Genomic DNA, 21,903 nt, shown 5'->3' on the forward strand with positions numbered 1-21,903 from the left:
GATCAAGGGGTATGGAGAGAAAGCTGGAAAGGGGTACTGAGGTGAATGATCAGCCATGATCTTATTGAATGGTGGTGCAGGCTCGAAGGGCCGAATGGCCTACTCCTGCACCTATTTTCTATGTTTCTATCTTTCTATCACTTCACCCCTTAGTATTCCAGCCCTCGAGATAAAGGCTGACATTCCATTTGCCTTTTTAATGAGTGTGGTTCTGTGATCATATTGCAGTACTAACATGCATTTTTCTCTTTACTTTGCCTGTACAGGCTCCTGCGACTGTGAGCAGCGGACACTTGGAGAACAATGTCAGGGCCCAGGGGGGCCCCGAGCCCCAGCCCCCCGCTGACAACCCAGTGCTGGCCCCCGAGGCAGTGTCTGCCCGAGGCACCTGGGGGGGAAAGCACGAGTTCCTGCTGTCCTGTATCGGATACTGCGTGGGACTGGGCAACGTCTGGAGGTTCCCCTACCTCTGCTACCGCAACGGAGGAGGTAGGACATGGGCCTTGCACTGCGCGGGGTCATCACAGGGTTCCGCTCTCCCGAACCTTCCTCTCTGCTCAGTGGCAACTGTCCCCCCCCCAAACCCCTCCCCCACTCACCCCCAAACCCCTCCCCCACTCACCCCCCTAACCCCCCAACCCCCCAACCCCTCCCCCTCTCACCCCCTAACCCCCCAACCCCTCCCCCACTCACCCCTCACCCCCCAAACCCCTCCCCCACTCACCCCTCAAACCCCTCCCCCACTCACCCCTCACCCCCCAAACCACTCACCCCCTAACCCCCCAACCCCCCAACCCCTCCCCCACTCACCCCCCAACCCCTCCCCCTCTCACCCCCTAACCCCAAACACCCCAACCCCTCCCCCACTCACCCCCTCACCCCCCCAACCCCTCCCCCTCTCACCCCCCAACACCTCTCACCCCCTCACCCCCAACCCCTCCCCCACTCACCCCGCTCACCCCCCAAACCCCTCCCCCTCTCACCCCTCACCCCCCAAACCCCTCCCCCACTCACCCCCCAAACCCCTCCCCCACTCACCCCCTCACCCCCCAACCCCTCCCCCTCTCACTCCCTCACCCCCCAACCCCTCCCCCTCTCACCCCACTCACCCCCCAACCCCTCCCCCTCTCACCACCTCACCCCCAACCCCTCCCCCTCTCACCCACTCACCCGCCAAACCCTCCCCCTCTCACCCCCCAACTCCTCCCCCTCTCACCCCCTCACCCCCAACTCCTCCCCCTCTCACCCACTCACCCGCCAAACCCCTCTCACCCCCCAAACCCTCCCACTCTCACCCACTCACCCCCCAAACCCTCCCCCACTCACCCCCAACCCCTCCCCCACTCACCTCCTCACCCCCCAAACCCCTCCCCCTCTCACCCACTCACCCGCCAAACCCCTCCCCCTCTCACCCCCTCACCCGCCAAACCCCTCCCCCTCTCAACCCCTCCCCCACTCACCCCCTCACCCCCCCCAAATCCCTCCCCCTCTCACCCCGCTCACCCCCAAAACCCCTCCCCCACTCACCCCCTCACCCCCCAACCCCTCCCCCTCTCACTCCCTCACCCCCAACCCCTCTCACCCACTCACCCGCCAAACCCCTCCCCCTCCTCACCCCCTCAACCCCTCAACCCCTCAACCTCTCACCCCCCCGCAACACCTCCCCAACCTCTCACCCTCTCAACCCTGCACACCCCTCCTCTCAACCCCCTCACCACCCAAACCCCTCCCCCTCTCACCTACTCACCCCCTCACCCCCTCAACCCCCCAACCCTCCTCCTCTCACCCTCCCACCCCCCCAACCCCTCCCCCTCTCACCCCCGCACCCCCCCAACCCCTCCCCCTCTCACCCCTCACCCCCCCAACCCCTCCCCCTCTCATCCCCCCAAACCCTCCCTCACCCACTCACCCCCTCAACCCCCCTCTCACACACTCACCCTCCTTAACCCTCTCAACCCCTCACCCCCAACCCCTCCCCCTCTCACCCCTCCCCCTCAACCTCCCACCCCCTCAACCCCTCCCTCACTCATCCCCACATCCCCCCAACCCCTCACCCCCAATGCCTCACCCCCAAACCCTCATGCCCCCACTCACCACTCAACCCCCCTCCCCCTCTGAACCCCCTCACCCCCAACCCCTCACCCTCTCACTCTCTCACCCCCCCCAAACCCCTCACCCTCTCACCCCCCCTCACCACCCCCAAACCCCTCACCCTCTCACCCCCCCAAACCCCTCACCCTCTCACCCCCCAAACCCCTCACCCTCTCACACCCCCAACCCCTCACCCTCTCACCCCTCCAACCACTCATCCCCAACCCCTCAACCCCCAACCCCTCAACCCCACCCTCACCCCTCTCACCACACATTTGTACTCTATTTATGAAGCCCAGGATCCCGTAAACTGCTTTCTCAACCTGCCCTGCCACCTTCAATGTCCGTGTACCTCCTTTAGGACTGTACCATTTAGTTTCAGAGACCATGGTCCAGAACTTAAAGAAGGGTAACTTTGAAGGTATGAGGCGTGAATTGGCTAGGATAGATTGGCGAATGATACTGAATGGGTTGACTGTGGATGGGCAATGGCAGACATTTAGAGACCGCATGGATGAACTACAACAATTGTACATTCCTGTCTGGCGTAAAAATAAAAAAGGGAAGGTGGCTCAACCGTGGCTATCAAGGGAAATCAGGGATAGCATTAAAGCTAAGGAAGTGGCATACAAATTGGCCAGAAATAGCAGCGAACCCGGGGACTGGGAGAAATTTAGAACTCAGCAGAGGAGGACAAAGGGTTTGATTAGGGCAGGGAAAATGGAGTACGAGAAGAAGCTTGCAGGGATCATTAAGACGGATTGCAAAAGTTTCTATAGATATGTAAAGAGAAAAAGGTTAGTAAAGACAAATGTAGGTCCCCTGCAGTCAGAATCAGGGGAAGTCATAACGGGGAACAAAGAAATGGCGGACCAATTGAACAAGTACTTTGGTTCGGTATTCACTGAGGAGGACACAAACAACCTTCCGGATATAAAAGGGGTCGGAGGGTCTAGTAAGGAGGAGGAACTGAGGGAAATCCTTATTAGTCGGGAAATTGTGTTGGGGAAATTGATGGGATTGAAGGCCGATAAATCCCCAGGGCCTGATGGACTGCATCCCAGAGTACTTAAGGAGGTGGCCTTGGAAATAGCATTGACAGTCATTTTCCAACATTCCATTGACTCTGGATCAGTTCCTATGGAGTGGAGGGTAGCCAATGTAACCCCACTTTTTAAAAAAGGAGGGAGAGAGAAAACGGAATTACAGACCGGTCAGCCTGACATCGGTAGTGGGTAAAATGATGGAATCAATTATTAAGGATGTCATAGCAGTGCATTTGGGAAGAGGTGACATGATAGGTCCAAGTCAGCATGGATTTGTGAAAGGGAAATCATGCTTGACAAATCTTCTGGAATTTTTTGAGGATGTTTCCAGTAGAGTGGACAAGGGAAAACCAGTTGATGTGGTATATTTGGACTTTCAGAAGGCTTTCGACAAGGTCCCACACAAGAGATTAATGTGCAAAGTTAAAGCACATGGGATTGGGGGTAGTGTGCTGACATGGATTGAGAACTGGTTGTCAGACAGGAAGCAAAGAGTAGGAGTAAATGGGTACTTTTCAGAATGGCAGACAGTGACTAGTGGGGTACCGCAAGGTTCTGTGCTGGGGCCCCAGCAGTTTACATTGTACATTAATGATTTAGACGAGGGGATTAAATGTAGTATCTCCAAATTTGCGGATGACACTAAGTTGGGTGGCAGTGTGAGCTGCGAGGAGGATGCTATGAGGCTGCAGAGCGACTTGGATAGGTTAGGTGAGTGGGCAAATGCATGGCAGATGAAGTATAATGTGGATAAATGTGAGGTTATCCACTTTGGTGGTAAAAACAGAGAGACAGACTATTATCTGAATGGTGACAGATTAGGAAAAGGGGAGGTGCAAAGAGACCTGGGTGTCATGGTACATCAGTCATTGAAGGTTGGCATGCAGGTACAGCAGGCGGTTAAGAAAGCAAATGGCATGTTGGCCTTCATAGCGAGGGAATTTGAGTACAGGGGCAGGGAGGTGTTGCTACAATTGTACAGGGCCTTGGTGAGGCCACACCTGGAATATTGTGTACAGTTTTGGTCTCCTAACCTGAGGAAGGACATTCTTGCTATTGAGCGAGTGCAGCGAAGGTTCACCAGACTGATTCCCGGGATGGCGGGACTGACCTATCAAGAAAGACTGGATCAACTGGGCTTGTATTCACTGGAGTTCAGAAGAATGAGAGGGGACCTCATAGAAACGTTTAAAATTCTGACGGGGTTAGACAGGTTAGATGCAGGAAGAATGTTCCCAATGTTGGGGAAGTCCAGAACCAGGGGACACAGTCTAAGGATAAGGGGTAAGCCATTTAGGACTGAGATGAGGAGAAATTTCTTCACCCAGAGAGTGGTGAACCTGTGGAATTCTCTACCACAGAAAGTTGTTGAGGCCAATTCACTAAATATATTCAAAAAGGAGTTAGATGAAGTCCTTACTACTAGGGGGATCAAGGGGTATGGTGAGAAAGCAGGAATGGGGTACTGAAGTTGCATGTTCAGCCATGAACTCATTAAATGGCGGTGCAGGCTAGAAGGGCCGAATGGCCTACTCCTACACCTATTTTCTATGTTTCTATGTTTCTATGTTTATACAATGTTCCACATGTCCCAACAACACCTTAACTGGTTTAGCTTCCATTTCCATAGCTCCACCATCGGTGGCCGTGCCTTCTGTTGCCTGGGCCCCAAGCTCTGGAACTCCCTCCCTAAACCTCTCCGCCTCTCTCTCCTCCTTCAAGACGCTCCTTAAAACCGACCTCTTTGACCAAGCTTTTGGTCATTTCAATGATTGATGTACCATGACACCCAGGTCTCGTTGCACCTCCCCTTTTTCTAATCTGCTGCCATTCAGATAATATTCTGTCTTTGTGTTTTTGCCCCCAAAGTGGATAACCTCACATTTATCCACATTATACTGCATCTGCCATGCATTTGCCCACTCGCCTAACCTGTCCAAGTCACCCTGCAGCCTCTTAGCGTCCTCCTCACAGCTCACACCGCCACTCAGTTTGGTGTCATCTGCAAACTTGGAGATATTACACTCAATTCCTTCATCTAAATCATTGATGTATATTGTAAAGAACTGGGGTCCCAGCACTGAGCCCTGCGGCATCCCACTAGTCACTGCCTGCCATTCTGAAAAGGACCCGTTTATCCCGACTCTCTGCTTCCTGTCTGCCAACCAGTTCTCTATCCACGTCAATACATTATCCCCAATACCATGTGCTTTAATTTTGCACACCAATCTCTTGTGTGGGACCTTGTCAAAAGCCTTTTGAAAGTCCAAATACACCACATCCACTGGTTCTCCCTTGTCCACTCTGCTCGTTACATCATCAAAAAATTCCAGAAGATTTGTCAAGCATGACTTCCCTTTCATAAATCCATGCTGACTTGGACCGATCCTGTCACAGCTTTCCAAATGCACTGCTATTTCATCTTTAATAATTGATTCCAACGTTTTTCCCACTACTGATGTCAGGCTAACCGGTCTATAATTACCTGCTTTCTCTCTCCCTCCTTTTTTAAACAGAGGTGTTACATTAGCTACCCTCCAGTCCATAGGAACTGATCCAGAGTCGATAGACAATGCATCCACTATTTCTAGGGCTACTTCCTTAAGTACTCTGGGATGCAGACTATCAGGCCCCGGGGATTTATCGGCCTTCAATCCCATCAATTTCCCTAACACAATTTCCCGCTTTATAAGGATATCCTTCAGTTCCTCCTTTTCACTAGACCCTCGGTCCCTTAGTATTTCCGGAAGGCTATTTGTGTCTTCCTTGGTGAAGACAGAACCAAAGTATTTGTTTAACTGGGCTGCCATTTCTTTGTTCCCCATTATAAATTCACCTGAATCTGACTGCAAGGGACCTACGTTTGTCTTCACTAATCTTTTTCTCTTCACATATCTATAAAAGCTTTTGCAGTCAGTTTTTATGTTCCCAGCAAGCTTCCTCTTGTACTCTATTTTCCCTTTGTCCTCCTACAAATTTCTCCCAGTCCTCAGGTTTGCTGCTTTTTCTGGCCAATTTATATGCCTCTTCTCTGGATTTAACACTATCCTTAATTTCCCTTGTTAGCCACAGTTGAGTCACCTTCCCAGTTTTATTTTTACTCCAGACAGGGATGTACAATTGTTGAAGTTCATCCATGTAATCTTTAAATGTTTGCCATTGCTTATCCACCGTCAACCCTTTAAGTATCATTCGCCAGTCTATTCTAGCCAATTCACGCCTCATACCATCGAAGTTACCTTTCCTTAAGTTCAGGACTCTAGTCTCTGAATTAACTGTGTCACTCTCCATCTTAATAAAGAATTCTACCATATTATGGTCACTCTTCCCCAATTGGCCTCCCACAACAAGATTGCTAATTAGTCCCTTCTCATTACACGTCACCCAGACTAGGATGGCCAGCTCTCTAGTTGATTCCTCGACATATTGGTCTAGAAAACCATCTCTAATACACTCCAGGAAATCCTCCTCCACCGCATTGCTACCAGTTTGGTTAGCCCAATCTATATGTAGATTAAAGTCGCCCATGATAACTGCTGTACCTTTACTGCACACATCCCTAATTTCTTGTTTGATGCTGTCCCCAACCTCACTACTACTGTTTGGTGGTCTGTACACAACTCCCACTAACGTTTTCTGCCCTTTGGTATTCCGCAGTTCCACCCATACCGATTCCACATCATCCAGGCTAATGTCCCTCCTTACTATTGCATTAATTTCCTCTTTAACCAGCAATGCCACCCCACCTCCTTTTCCTTTCTGCCTTTCCTTCCTAAATGCTGAATACCCCTGGATGTTGAGTTCCCAGCCTTGGTCACCCTGGAGCCATGTCTCCGTGATGCCAATTACACCATATCCGTTAACTGCTATCTGCGCAGTTAATTCATCCACCTTATTCCGAATACTCCTCGCATTGAGGCACAGAGCCTTCAGGCTTGTCTTTTTAACACACTTTGCCCCTTTAGAATTTTGCTGTAATGTGGCCCTTTTTGGTTTTTGCCTTGGGATTCCCTGCCCTCCACTTTTACTTTTCTTCTTTCTATCTTTTGCTTCAGCCCCTTTTGCTGTTGGCCTTCATAGCGAGGGGATTTGAGTATAGGAGCAGGGAGATCTTACTGCAGTTGTACAGGGCCTTGGTGAGGCCACACCTTGAATATTGTGTACAGTTTTGGTCTCCTAACTTGAGGAAGGACATACTTGCTATTGAGGGAGTGCAGCGAAGGTTCACCAGACTGATTCCCGGGATGGCGGGACTGACATATGAAGAAAGACTGGATCAACTGGGCCTGTATTCACTGGAGTTTAGAAGAATGAGAGGGGATCTCATAGAAACATATAAAATTCTGACGGGACTGGACAGGTTAGATGCGGGAAGAATGTTCCCGATGTTGGGGAAGTTCAGATCCAGGGGACATAGTCTAAGGATAAGGGGTAAGCCATTTAGGACCGAGATGAGGAGAAACTTCTTCACTCAGAGAATTGTTAACCTGCGGAATTCTCCACCACAGAAAGTTGTTGAGGCCAATTCACTAAATATATTCAAAAGGAAATTAGATGTGACCCTTACAGCTAAAGGGATCAAGGGGTATGGAGAGAAAGCAGGAAAGGGGTACTGAGGGAATGATCAGCCATGATCTTATTGAATGGTGGTGCAGGCTCGAAGGGCTGAATGGCCTACTCCTGCACCTATTTTCTATGTTTCTATATTTCTATCCCTGAACGACATCTTGACTTTGGCACTGATTGGCAAAGGTGGTTTGACAGGCGTCAGGATGGCTGGTATAAGAAGAGGAAATGCCGGAAATACTCAGTGGGTCAGGCTGCGTCTGTGGAGAGAGAGATTTAACGTTTCAGGTGACTGTTCTGACGAAGGGTCACCGACCTGCAACATTAACTTTCCCTCTCTCGCTACAGACGCTGCCCGACCCGCTGAGTATTTCCGCCATTTCCTGCTTATTTCAGATTTCCAACATCCGTAGTATTTTGCTGTTTCACACAATACCTGGTGTTGGAACTGGGTTAAGTACCAGGCGGTGCTTCCTCTGGTGGGGGGTGCGGGGGTCCGGAACAAGGGGGCACCACCTTAAAATTAGAGCTAGGCTGTTCAAGGTGATGCACCTGCCCTGGGAGTGTGTGATGGGACGATGTAGAGGGAGCTTTACTCTGTATCTAACCCGTGCTGTACCTGCCCTGGGAGTGTTTGATGGGACAGTGTAGAGGGAGCTTTACTCTGTATCTAACCCCCTGTACCTGCCCTGGGAGTGTTTGATGGGACAGTGTAGAGGGAGCTTTACTCTGTATCTAACCCCCTGTACCTGCCCTGGGAGTGTTTGATGGGACAGTGTAGAGGGAGCTTTACTCTGTATCTAACCCTCTGTACCTGCCCCGGGAGTGTTTGATGGGGCAGGGTAGAGAGAGCTTTACTCTGTATCTAACCCCGTGCTGTACCTTCCCTGGGAGTGTTTGATGGGACAGTGTAGAGGTAGCTTTACTCTGTATCTAACCCCGTGCTGTACCTGCCCTGAGAGTGTTTGATGGGACAGTGTAAAGAGAGCTTTACTCTGTATCTAACCCCGTGCTGTACCTTCCCTGGGAGTGTGTGATGGGACAGTGTAGAGGGAGCTTTACTCTGTATCTAACCCTGTGCTGTACCTGCCCCGGGAGTGTTTGATGGGGCAGTGCAGAGGGAGCTTTACTCTGTATTTAACCCGTGCTGTACCTGCCCTGGGAGTGTTTGATGGGACAGTGTAGAGGGAGCTTTACTCTGTATCTAACCCGTGCTGTACCTGCCCTGGGAGTGTTTGATGGGACAGTGTAGAGGGAGCTTTACTCTGTATCTAACCCCGTGCTGTACCTGTCCTGGGAGTGTTTGATGGGACAGTGTAGAGGGAGCTTTACTCTGTATCTAACCCTGTGCTGTACCTGCCCCGGGAGTGTTTGATGGGGCAGTGCAGAGGGAGCTTTACTCTGTATTTAACCCGTGCTGTACCTGCCCTGGGAGTGTTTGATGGGACAGTGTAGAGGGAGCTTTACTCTGTATCTAACCCCGTGCTGTACCTGCCCCGGGAGTGTTTGATGGGACAGTGTAGAGGGAGCTTTACTCTGTATCTAACCCCGTGCTGTACCTGCCCTGGGAGTGTTTGATGGGACAGTGTAGAGGGAGCTTTACTCTGTATCTAACCCGTGCTGTACCTGCCCTGGGAGTGTGTGATGGGACAGTGTAGAGGGAGTCCTGTTGTGTTCCTGATGGCGTGCTCTGTGTGTTGCAGGTGTGTTCCTGATCCCGTACTGCATCATGATGCTGTTTACCGGACTGCCACTCTTCCTGATGGAGCTCAGTCTGGGACAGTATGGCGGAGCTGGGCCCATAACCGTGTGGAAATGCTGCCCTCTGCTGAAAGGTTCCGTATATTGCAGCCCGTCAATCTTCCTTCACGGTCATCTTTTGAGCTTTTATATATTTTGGCACCTCCTCCTGCTGGAGGTCAGCTCCCTCTGACACGAACAAGGTCAGAAGGTTGTGGGTTCAAATTGCACCCCAAAGACTTGAGCAGATAATCTAGGCTGACACACCCAGTGCAGTACTGAGGGAGTGCCGCACTGTCAGAGGGGCAGTACTGAGGGAGTGCCGCACTGTCGGAGGGGCAGTACTGAGGGAGTGCCGCACTGTCGGAGGGGCAGTACTGAGGGAGTGCCGCACTGTCGGAGGGGCAATACTGAGGGAGTGCCACACTGTCGGAGGGGCAGTACTGAGGGAATGCCGCACTGTCGGAGGGGCAGTACTGAGGGAATGCCGCACTGTCGGAGGGGCAGTACTGAGGGAGTGCCACACTGTCGGAGGGGCAGTACTGAGGGAATGCCGCAGTGTTGGAGAGGCAGTACTGAGGGAGCGCCGCACTGTCGGAGGGGCAGATCTGCCAGGAGGAATTTCTTCACTCAATGGGCGGTGAATCTTTGGAATTCTCTGCCCCAGAGGCTGTGGAGGCTCAGTCGTTGAGTATATTCAAGACAGCGATTGATAGATTTTTGGACTCTCGTGGAATCAATGGATATGGTCATTGGGCGGTAAAATTGGAGTTGAGGTCGAAGATCAGCCGTGATGTCATTATGCAGGCTCGAGGGGCCAAATGGCCGACTCCTGCTTCAAATTTTAAGTTGATAAACCAGCTGCCAGATTGTAGGAGGAGGCCATTCAGCCCCTCTAGTCTTTATCGCCAGTGAGTTAGATTATGGCTCTGTACCTCAACTTAAGTCTTGGAAAGTCTCAATTGACCCCCAGGGTTTCAGGGAGGAGAGTTTGGGAGTGGCGTTGCCAAGTGTGTGAAGTTCCTCTCCCCCAGCAGCAGGCGGTTCCTGCCAGGCCGGAGCCGGTGAGAGCCGTTATCGCCCAGTGCCGATTGCCCGCGGGCATTAACCCGACCGTGTCACCCGCTGAAGCCTGACGTCACTGCCCTTCCGCTTTCCCCAGGGATCGGCATCGGCATGCTGGTGGTGGCCTCGCTGGTCTCACTCTACTACAACGTGATCATCGCCTGGACCTTCTACTATCTGGGAAACTCCTTCCAGAACCCTCTGCCCTGGTCCTGCGAGGCCCCGGCAAACTTCCACCTGTGCCAGGTATGCAGGGGCGCCGGTCAGGCAATACCGGGGGTGGGGGGGCGATCGCTGGGGGGGGGATCCGGGGGGGAGGCGGGGGGGGAGCGAGATCTATCGAGCGGGTCCGGGGCTTGGTGGGATCTATGGGGAGGGTCCGTGGGACTGGGCGATCGCTGGGGAGGGTCCGGGGCTCGGTGGGATCTATGGGGAGGATCCGGCGGGGGGTGGGGTGAGGAATGGAGAGAGACAGGACCTCCTGCTAGAGAGACATAGAAACATAGAAAATAGATGCAGGAGTAAGCCATTCGGCCCTTCTAGCCTGCACCGCCATTCAATGAGTTCATGGCTGAAAATGCAACTTCAGTACCCCATTCCTGCTTTCTCGCCATACCCCTTGATCCCCCCTAGTGTTAAGGACTACATCTAACTCCTTTTTGAATATATTTAGTGAACTGGCCTCAACAACATTCTGTGGTAGAGAATTCCACAGGTTCACCACTCTCTGGGTGAAGAAGTTTCTCCTCATCTCGGTCCTAAATGGCTTACCCCTTATCCTTAGACTGTGACCCCTGGTTCTGGACTTTCCCAACATTGGGAACATTCTTCCTGCATCTAACCTGTCTAAACCCATCAGAATTTTAAACGTTTCTATGAGATCCCCTCTCATTCTTCTGAACTCCAGTGAATACAAGCCCAGTTGATCCAGTCTTTCTTGATATGTCAGTCCCGCCATCCCGGGAATCAGGCTGGTGAACCTTCGCTGCACTCCCTCAATAGCAAGAATGTCCTTCCTCAGGTTAGGAGACCAAAACTGTACACAATACTCCAGGTGTGGCCTCACCAAGGCCCTGTACAACTGTAGTAACACCTCCCTGCCCCTGTACTCTAATCCCCTCGCTATGAAGGCCAACATGCCATTTGCTTTCTTAACCGTCTGCTGTACCTGCATGCCAACCTTCAATGACTCGTTGCACCTCCCCTTTTCCTAATCTGTCACCATTCAGATAATAGTCTGTCCCTCTGTTTTTACCACCAAAGTGGATAACCTCACATTTATCCACATTATACTTCATTTGCCATGCATTTGCCCACTCACCTAACCTATCCAAGTCACTCTGCAGCCTCATAGCATCCTCCTCGCAGCTCACACTGCCACCCAACTTAGTATCATCCGCAAATTTGGAGATACTACATTTAATCCCCTCGTCTAAATCATTAATGTACAGTGTAAACAGCTGGGGCCCCAGCACAGAACCTTGCGTTACCCCACTAGTCACTGCCTGCCATTCTGAAAAGTACCCATTTACTTGTTACTTGTCCACTTTACTAGAAACATCCTCAAAACATTCCAGAAGATTTGTCAAGCATGATTTCCCTTTCACAAATCCATGTTGACTTGGACCTATAATGTCACCTCTTTCCAAATGCGCTGCTATGACATCCTTAATAATTGATTCCATCATTTTACCCACTACTGAGGTCAGGCTGACCGGTCTATAATTCCCTGTTTTCTCTCTCCCTCCTTTTTTAAAAAGTGGGGTTACATTGGCTACCCTCCATTCTATAGGAACTGATCCAGAGTCAATGGAATGTTGGAAAATGACTGTCAATGCATCCGCTATTTCCAAGGCCACCTCCTTAATTACTCTGGGATGCAGTCCATCAGGCCCTGGGGATTTATCGGCCTTCAATCCCATCAATTTCCCCAACACAATTTCCCGGCTAATAAGGATTTCCCTCAGTTCCTCCTTCTTACTAGATCCTCTGACCCCTTTTATATCCGGAAGGTTGTTTGCGTCCTCCTTAGTGAATACCGAACCAAAGTACTTGTTCAATTGGCCTGCCATTTCTTTGTTCCCCATTATGACTTCCCCTGATTCTGACTGCAGGGGACCTACGTTTGTCTTTACTAACCTTTTTCTCTTTACATATCTATAGAAACTTTTGCAGTCCGCCTTAATGTTCCCTGCAAGCTTCTTCTCGTACTCCATTTTCCCTGCCCTAATCAAACCCTTTGTCCTCCTCTGCTGAGTTCTAAATTTCTCCCAGTCCCCGGGTTCACTGCTATTTCTGGCCAATTTGTATGCCACTTCCTTGGCTTTAATACTCTCCCTGATTTCCCTAGATAGCCACGGTTGAGCCACCTTCTCTTTTTTATTTTTACGCCAGACAGGGATGTACAATTGTTGTAGTTCATCCATGCGGTCTCTAAATGTCTGCCATTGCCCATCCACTGTCAACCCCTTAAGTATCATTCGCCAATCTATCCTAGTCAATTCATGCCTCATACCTTCAAAGTTACCCTTCTTTAAGTTCTGGACCATGGTCTCTGAATTAACTGTTTCATTCTCCATCCTAATGTAGAATTCCACCATATTATGGTCACTCTTCCCCAAGGGGCCTCGCACAATGAGATTGCTAATTAATCCTCTCTCATTACACAACACCCAGTCTAAGATGGCCTCCCCCCTAGTTGGTTCCTCGACATATTGGTCTAGAAAACCATCCCTTATGCACTCCAGGAAATCCTCCTCCACCGTATTGCTTCCAGTTTGGTTTGCCAATCTATATGCATATTAAAGTCACCCATTATAACTGCTGCAGCTTTATTGCATGCACCCCTAATTTCCTGTTTGATGCCCTCTCCAACATCACTACTACTGTTTGTAGGTCTGTACATAACTCCCACTAACGGTTTTTTCCTTTGGTGTTCTGCAGCTCTACCCATATAGATTCCACATCATCCAAGCTAATGTCCTTCCTAACTATTGCATTAATCTCCTCTTTAACCAGCAATGCTACCCCACCTCCTTTTCCTTTTGTTCTATCCTTCCTGAATGTTGAATACCCCTGGATGTTGAGTTCCCAGCCCTGATCATCCTGGAGCCACGTCTCCGTAATCCCAATCACATCATATTTGTTAACATCTATTTGCACAGTTAATTCATCCACCTTATTACGGATACTCCTTGCATTAAGACACAAAGCCTTCAGGCTTGTTTTTTTTAACACCCTTTGTCCTTTTAGAATTATGATATAGTGTGGCCCTTTTTGTTTCTTGCCTTTGTTTACTCGGCCTTCCACTATTGCTTTTTACCTTTCTACCATCTGTTTCTGACTCCATATTACTTCGCCCTATCTTGCTGCATAGGTTCCCATTCCCCCTGCCATATTAGTTTAAACACTCCCGAACTGCATTAGCAAATGTTACCCCCAGGACATCAGTTCCAGTCCTGCCCAAGTGCAGACCGTCCCTTTTGTACAGGTCCCACTTCCCCCAGAACTGGTTCCAATGTCCCAGGAATTTGAATCCCTCCCTCTTGCACCACTGCTCAAGCCACGTATTTATTCTAACTATCCTGCTCCCTCTACTCTGATAGCAATCCAGAGATTACTACCTTTGAGGTCCTACTTTTTAATTTAACTCCTAGCTCCCTAAATTCAGACTGTAGGACCTCTTCCCACTTCTTACCTATATCGTTGGTACCTACATGTACCACGACAACTGGCTGTTCACCCTTCCTCTCCAGAATGTCCTGCACCCACTCCGAGACATCCTTGACCCTTGCACCAAGGAGGCAACATACCATCCTGGAGTCTCGGTTGCGGCCGCAGAAACTCCTATCTATTCCCCTTACAATTGAATCCCCTATCACTATAGCTCTCCCATTCTTTTTCCTGCCCTCCTGTGCAGCAGAGCCAGCCACGGTGCCATGAACTTGGCTGCTGCTGCCCTCCCCTGATGAGTCATTCCCCCCAACACTACCCAAAGCGGTGTATCTGTTTTGCAGGGGGATGACCACAGGGGACCCCTGCACTACCTTCCTTGCACTGCTCTTCCTGCTGGTCTTCCATTCCTTAGCTGGCTGTGGACCCTTCACCTGCGGTGAGACCAACTCGCTACACGTGCTACTCACGTCATTCTCAGCATCGTGGATGCTCCAGAGTAAATCCACCCTCAGCTCCAACTCCGCAACACCGGAAGTGTCCCTGAGTTCCCACATGGTACAGGAGGAGCATATCACGTGACCGAGCTCTCCTGTCATGACTTAAGCCTACCACAGAGCACTGTGCCTCACACACAGCAGTGAGAGCGATCACTGCCCTCTTTGTTGGTTGGGGGAGGCCAGGAGACTTTTTACAGGGATTGACAGGGTAGATGCAGGGAGGATGTTTCCCCCTGGCTGGGGAGTCTAGAACCAGGCGTCACAGTCTCAGGATAAGGAGTCGGCCATTTAGGACTGAGATGAGGAGGAATTTCTTCCCTCAGAGGGTTGTGAATCTTTGGAATTCTCTGCCCCAGAGGGCTATGGAGGCTCAGTCGTTGAGTATATTCAAGGCTGAGATTGATAGATTTCTGGACATTAAGGGAATCGAGGGATATGGGGATCGGGCGGGAAAGTGGAGTTGAGGTCGAAGATCAGCCTTGATCTTACTGACTGGTGGAGCAGGCTCGAGGGGCCGAATGGCCGACTCCTGCTCCTAATTCTTATGTTCTTATGACACCAGGAGAACTCCCAGTTTGTCTTCCAACACTGCTCCGGGATCATTAACGGCCTTTAGATCAGGCAGCAGGACATCGGGATAACGTCGCATCCAGGAATCGACACTTCTGATAGTGCAGGGTCAAGGGTCACAGTGCAGCGTGAGGCCAAGGGTCACAGGGCAGGGTCACAGTGCAGGGCGGAGCCAAGGGTCACAGTGCAGAGCGGAGCTGAGGGTCACAGGGCAGGGCCAAGGACCACAGTGCAGGGTGGGGCCAAGGGTCACAGGGCAGGGTCAAAGGTCACAAGGCAGGGTCACAGTGCAGGGCGGGGCCAAGGATAGTGCAGGGCAGGACCAAGGGTGATAGTGCAGGCCAGGGCCGAGGGTCACAGTGCAGGTCAAAGGTCACAGTGTAGGACAGGTCAAGAGTCACAGCGCAGGGTGAACCGAGGGTCACAGTGCAGGAAGGAAAGGACTGAGAATGGGAGGGTACGGGTGATGATTTGAGCCGGTCAGCGATTTGATGAGGCTAAGATTGGGACTTGAGGTTTTGCACTGTAACCGCTCTCTCTCATTCTCTGCAGAATTTAACTGCTAACCAAAGTCATCAGAGTGCCAGCGAAGTCTTCTGGAAGTAAGTTGTCTCATTTCCTTCCCTCTTGCTGTGGTTTCCTCGCTGATTGTGTTACTACCGCTGTATTAGACCGACAGACAGTCACGTACATCGAATGTACAGCACACAAACAGCCCACTGGGCCCCAGCGCTCCATGCCGGGGTTAATGCTCCACACCAGCCCCCTCCCACACTCCGACAGCTCACAGCATACCGATATCCAAACTCTCGGCCATACTTTCTTAGGTGGGGTAGTGAATTGCCAGCCGGTCTTACATTCCCTCCATCAGCGGGCTGCCATTTGCCGTTTGCCGCTCCCCCCCCCCACTGTGCTTGATGTTCTACCCCACTGAGGGGGTCTGGAAGATATCACATAGAAGTGGGACCAGTATCAGCCGTAGCTCAGTGGGCAGCACCCTCGCCTCCGAGCTCGATGCTTGTGGGTTCGAGTCCCACTCCAGAGATTTCAGTACATAATCCAGACTGGCACTCCCAGTGCAGTACTGAGGGAGTGCCGCACTGTCGGAGGGGCAGTACTGAGGGAGTGCCGCACTGTCGGAGGGGCAGTACTGAGAGAGTGCCGCACTGTCGGAAGGGCAGTGCAGAGGGAGCGCCGCACTGTCGGAGGGGCAGTACTGAGGGAGTGCCGCACTGTCGGAGGGGCAGTACTGAGGGAGCGCCGCACTGTGGGAGGGGCAGTACTGAGGGAGCACCGCACTGTCGGAGGGGCAGTACTGAGGGAGCACCGCACTGTCGGAGGGGCAGTACTGAGGGAGCACCGCACTGTCGGAGGGGCGGTACTGAGGGAGCCCTGCACTGTCGGAGGGGCAGTACTGAGGGAGCACCGCACTGTCGGAGGGGCGGTACTGAGGGAGCGCCGCACTGCCGGAGGGGCAGTACTGAGGGAGCGCCGCACTATCGGAGGGGCAGTACTGAGGGAGCGCCGCACTGTCGGAGGGGCAGTACTGAGGGAGTGCCGCACTGTCGGAGGGGCAGTGCAGAGGGAGCGCCGCACTATCGGAGGGGCAGTACTGAGGGAGCGCCGCACTGTCGGAGGGGCAGTACTGAGGGAGTGCCGCACTGTCGGAGGGGCAGTGCAGAGGGAGCGCCGCACTATCGGAGGGGCAGTACTGAGGGAGTGCCGCACTGTCGGAGGGGCAGTACTGAGGGAGTGCCGCACTGTCGGAGGGGCAGTACTGAGGGAGTGCCGCACTGTCGGAGGGGCAGTACTGAGGGAGTGCCGCACTGTCGGAGGGGCAGTACTGAGGGAGTGCCGCACTGTCAGAGGGGCAGTACTGAGGGAGTGCTGCACTGTTGAAGGTGCTGTCTTTCAGATTAGATGATAAACCGAGGCCCCATCTGCTCTCTCATGGCCACTATTTCAAAGAAGAGCAGGGGAGTTATCGCCGGTGTCCTGGGGCCAATATTTACTCTGCAGCAACATCACTGAAACAGATTATCTGGTCTTTATCACATTGTTGTGTGTGGGAGCTTGCTGTGCACAAATTGGCTGTCGAGTTTCCCACATTACAACAGTGACTTCACTTCAAAAGTACTTCATTGGCTGTAATGCGCTTTGAGATGTCCGGTGGTCGTGAAAGGCGCTATATAAATGCAAGTCTTTCTTTAGCATATTTTGAATAGAATTTTACAGGAGAGACCAGGCCGTTCGGCCCACAGGTCTGTGCCGGTGATTATGCTCCACGTGACGGTGAATCGGCGGGAGGATGGGATTGTGCACCAACTCGGTTTACTGACTCTCTGTAAATGCCGAGACCCTTTGCCCATGTCTCGGTGTCACTCCCTGCTCCAGTGACAGCCGAGGCACAAGCGTCTGATGCAGCGGTTTCCTTGTTTTGCAGCGAGCGAGTCCTGGGACTGACGAGGAGCTCGGGGTTACACGACCCAGGCCCCGTGCGATGGGAGCTCGCCATTTGCCTCCTGGTCGCCTGGGTCATTATCTTCCTCTGCTGCCTGAAGGGGATACGCAGCTCGGGCAAGGTCAGTCGCGCAGAGAGAAAGCTGTATCATGGATAGAAGCCCAGTGATAGAACATAGGCCACATGGCCCATCGAAGCCCATCCCTCCAGTACCCTAACTCTCCCATCGAGGTCCATCCCTCCAGTCCCCTAACCCTCCCATCGAAGCCCATCCCTCCCGTCCCCGAACTCTCCCATCGAAGCCCATCCCTCCCGTCCCCGAACTCTCCCATCGAAGCCCATCCCTCCCGTCCCCGAACTCTCCCATCGAAGCCCATCCCTCCCGTCCCCTAACCCTCCCATCGAAGCCCATCCCTCCCGTCCCCTAACACTCCCATCGAAGCCCATCCCTCCCGTCCCCTAACTCTCCCATCGGGGTCCATCCCTCCCGTCCCCTAACCCTCCCATCGAAGCCCATCCCTCCCGTCCCCTAACCCTCCCATCGAAGCCCATCCCTCCCGTCCCCTAACTCTTCTATCGGGGTCCATCCCTCCAGTCCACTAACCCTCCCATCGAAGCCCATCCCTTCAGTCCCCTAACCCTCCCATCGAAGCCCATCCCTCCAGTCCCCTAACCCTCCCATCGAAGCCCATCCCTTCAGTCCCCTAACCCTCCCATTGAAGACCATCCCCCCAGTCCCCCAACCCTCCCATCGAAGCCCATCCCTCCCGTCCCCTAACCCTCCCATCGAAGCCCATCCCTTCAGTCCCCTAACCCTCCCATCGAAGCCCATCCCTTCAGTCCCCTAACTCTCCCATCGAAGCCCATCCCTCCCGTCCCCTAACTCTCCCATCGAAGCCCATCCCTCCCATCCCCTAACCCTCCCATCGAAGGCCATCCCTCCCGTCCCCTAACTCTCCCATCGAAGCCCATCCCTCCCGTCCCCTAACCCTCCCATCGAAGCCCATCCCTTCAGTCCCCTAACCCTCCCATCGAAGCCCATCCCTTCAGTCCCCTAACCCTCCCATCGAAGCCCATCCCTCCCGTCCCCTAACCCTCCCATCGAAGCCCATCCCTCCCGTCCCCTAACTCTCCCATCGAAGCCCATCCCTCCCGTCCCCTAACCCTCCCATCGAAGCCCATCCCTCCAGTCCCCTAACCCTCCCATCGAAGCCCATCCCTCCCGTCCCCTAACCCTCCCATCGAAGCCCATCCCTCCAGTCCCCTAACTCTCCCATCGAAGCCCATCACCTCCAGTCCCCTAACTCTCCCATCGAAGCCCATCCCTCCCGTCCCCTAACTCTCCCATCGGGGTCCATCCCTCCAGTCCCTTAACCCTCCCATCGAAGCCCATCCCTCCCGTCCCCTAACCCTCCCATCGAAGCCCATCCCTCCCGTCCCCTAACCCTCCCATCGAAGCCCATCCCTCCAGTCACCTAATCCTCCCATCGAAGCCCCGTCCCTCCCGTCCCCTAACTCTCCCATCGAAGCCCCGTCCCTCTTGCCTTCCCAGCTCCTGCACAACAGCCACCTGCTGTTTGTGAGCAATCTACCTGCGTGCCAACCTCACCCACTCTGCGCCCTACTGCACCAATCGGATTGGCAACGTAGTACCAGGTGGGGAGAGATTTGTGCTGGGACCGAGCTCACAGCCAATTGGATTGAGGATTCCACACAGACCTCTGACAGCCGGTGGATAGACCGGACGTTCGTTCCAGTTACCCGGGGCGGGGGGGTTGCGGGGGGTGGGGGGGGGGCAGGTGGGAGTGGCCCGTGTCTAACCCCCCGCCCGTCACTGCGGCCCAACTCCCACTCACCTTTCCCCGGCTGGGTGCCGCACGCTTGCCGTTCCGGTGTGGGTTGGCCCTGAAGTCTTCCCGTCTCTCTCTCTCTTTCAGATCGTCTACGTGACTGCCACCTTCCCGTACCTGGTCCTGATGGTGCTGATTATCCGCGGTGCCACACTCACAGGCTCCTTGCAGGGGGTAAAATTCTACCTCAGCACCAACTGGAAGCGTCTGGGAAGTGCTCAGGTACAGCTTTAGCTTGTCCCCTCTCTCCAACTCTGCAGCAGTAATGTTGTCGTTTTTCCTCTCCTCCCTCTCGAGGTGCTAAGAACATAAGAACATAAGAAATAGGAGCAGGAGTCGGCCATTCGGCCCCTCGAGCCTGCTCCGCCATTTAATACGATCATGGCTGATCCGATCATGGACTCAGCTCCACTTCCCCGCCTGCTCCCCTTAACCCCTTATCCCCTTATCGGTTAAGAAACTGTCTATCTCTGTCTTAAATTTATTCAATGTCCCGGCTTCCACAGCTCTCTGAGGCAGAGAATTCCACAGATTTACAACCCTCTAAGAGAAGAAATTTCTCCTCATCTCAGTTTTAAATGGACGGCCCCCTTATTCTAAGATCATGCCCCCTAGTTCTAGTCTCCCCCATCAGTGGAAACATCCTCTCTGCATCTACCTTGTCAAGCCCCCTCATAATCTTATACGTTTCGATAAGATCACCTCTCATTCTTCTGAACTCCAATGAGTAGAGGCCCAACCTACTCAACCTTTCCTCATAAGCCAACCCTCTCATCCCCGGAATCAACTGAGTGAACCCTAGAAAATAGGTGCAGGAGTAGGCCATTCGGCCCTTCGAGCCTGCACCGCCATTCAATGAGTTCATGGCTGAACATGCAACTTCAGTACCCCATTCCTGCTTTCTCTCCATACCCCTTCATCCCCCGAGTAGTAAGGACTACATCTAACTCCTTTTTGAATATATTTAGTGAATTGGCCTCAACAACTTTCTGTGGTAGAGAATTCCACAGGTTCACCACTCTCTGGGTGAAGAAGTTTCTCCTCATCTCAGTCCTAAATGGTTTACCCCTTATCCTCAGACTGTGACCTCTGGTTCTGGACTTCCCCAACATTGGGAACATTCTTCCTGCATCTAACCTGTCTAAACCCGTCAGAATTTTAAACGTTTCTATGAGATCCCCTCTCATTCTTCTGAACTCCAGTGAATACAAGCCCAGTTGATCCAGTCTTTCTTGATATGTCAGTCCCGCCATCCCAGGAATCAGTCTGGTGAACCTTCGCTGCACTCCCTCAATAGCAAGAATGTCCTTCCTCAAGTTAGGAGACCAAAACTGTACACAATACTCCAGGTGTGGCCTCACCAAGGCCCTGTACAACTGTAGCAACACCTCCCTGCCCCTGTACTCAAATACCCTCGCTATGAAGGCCAACATGCCATTTGCTTTCTTAACCGCCTGCTGTACCTGCATGCCAATCTTCAATGACTGATGTACCATGACACCCAGGTCTCGTTGCACCTCCCCCTTTCCTAATCTGTCACCATTCAGATAATAGTCTGTCCCTCTGTTTTTACCACCAAAGTGGATAACCTCACATTTATCCACATTATACTTCATCTGCCATGCATTTGCTCACCTAACCTATCCAAGTCACTCTGCAGCCTCATAGCATCCTCCTCGCAGCTCACACTGCCACCCAACTTAGTGTCATCCGCAAATTTGGAGATACTACATTTAATCCCCTCGTCTAAATCATTAATGTACAATGTAAACAGCTGGGGACCCAGCACAGAACCTTGCGGTATCCCACTAGTCACTGCCTGCCATTCTGAAAAGTACCCATTTACTCCTACTCTTTGCTTCCTGTCTGCCAACCAGTTCTCAATCCACGTCAGCACACTACCCCCAATCCCATGTGCTTTAACTTTGCACATTAATCTCTTGTGTGGGACCTTGTTGAAAGCCTTCTGGAAGTCCAAATACACCACATCAACTGGTTCCCCCTTGTCCACTCCATTGGAAACATCCTCAAAAAATTCCAGAAGATTTGTCAAGCATGATCTCCCTTTCACAAATCCATGTTGACTTGGACCTATCATGTCACCTTTTTCCAAGTGCGCTGCTATGACATCCTTAATAATTGATTCCATCATTTTACCCACTACCGATGTCCGGCTGACCGGTCTATAATTTCCTGTTTTCCCTCTTCCCTCCTTTTTTAAAAAGTGGGGTTACATTGGCTACCCTCCACTCCATAGGAACTGATCCAGAGTCTATGGAATGTTGGAAAATGACTGTCAATGCATCCGCTATTTCCAAGGCAACCTCCTTAAGTACTCTGGG

The 21,903-nt window shown here is 52.3% G+C and overlaps 1 protein-coding gene across 1 annotated transcript in view; it reads left to right on the plus strand.

Moving 5' to 3' along the window:
• slc6a7 (solute carrier family 6 member 7) overlaps positions 1-21,903 on the plus strand; it is an 86,792-nt gene that overhangs the window by 28,065 nt on the left and 36,824 nt on the right. The window contains exons 2-7 of the mRNA XM_070891678.1: positions 267-489; positions 9,407-9,538; positions 10,606-10,754; positions 15,803-15,852; positions 17,694-17,832; positions 19,649-19,783. Coding sequence (XP_070747779.1) covers positions 267-489; positions 9,407-9,538; positions 10,606-10,754; positions 15,803-15,852; positions 17,694-17,832; positions 19,649-19,783 — 828 coding nt within the window. The remainder of the gene's footprint in view (positions 1-266; positions 490-9,406; positions 9,539-10,605; positions 10,755-15,802; positions 15,853-17,693; positions 17,833-19,648; positions 19,784-21,903) is intronic.

This window comes from Pristiophorus japonicus, chromosome 10, assembly GCF_044704955.1.
Source record: "Pristiophorus japonicus isolate sPriJap1 chromosome 10, sPriJap1.hap1, whole genome shotgun sequence".
Taxonomy (NCBI): Eukaryota; Metazoa; Chordata; class Chondrichthyes; family Pristiophoridae; genus Pristiophorus; species Pristiophorus japonicus.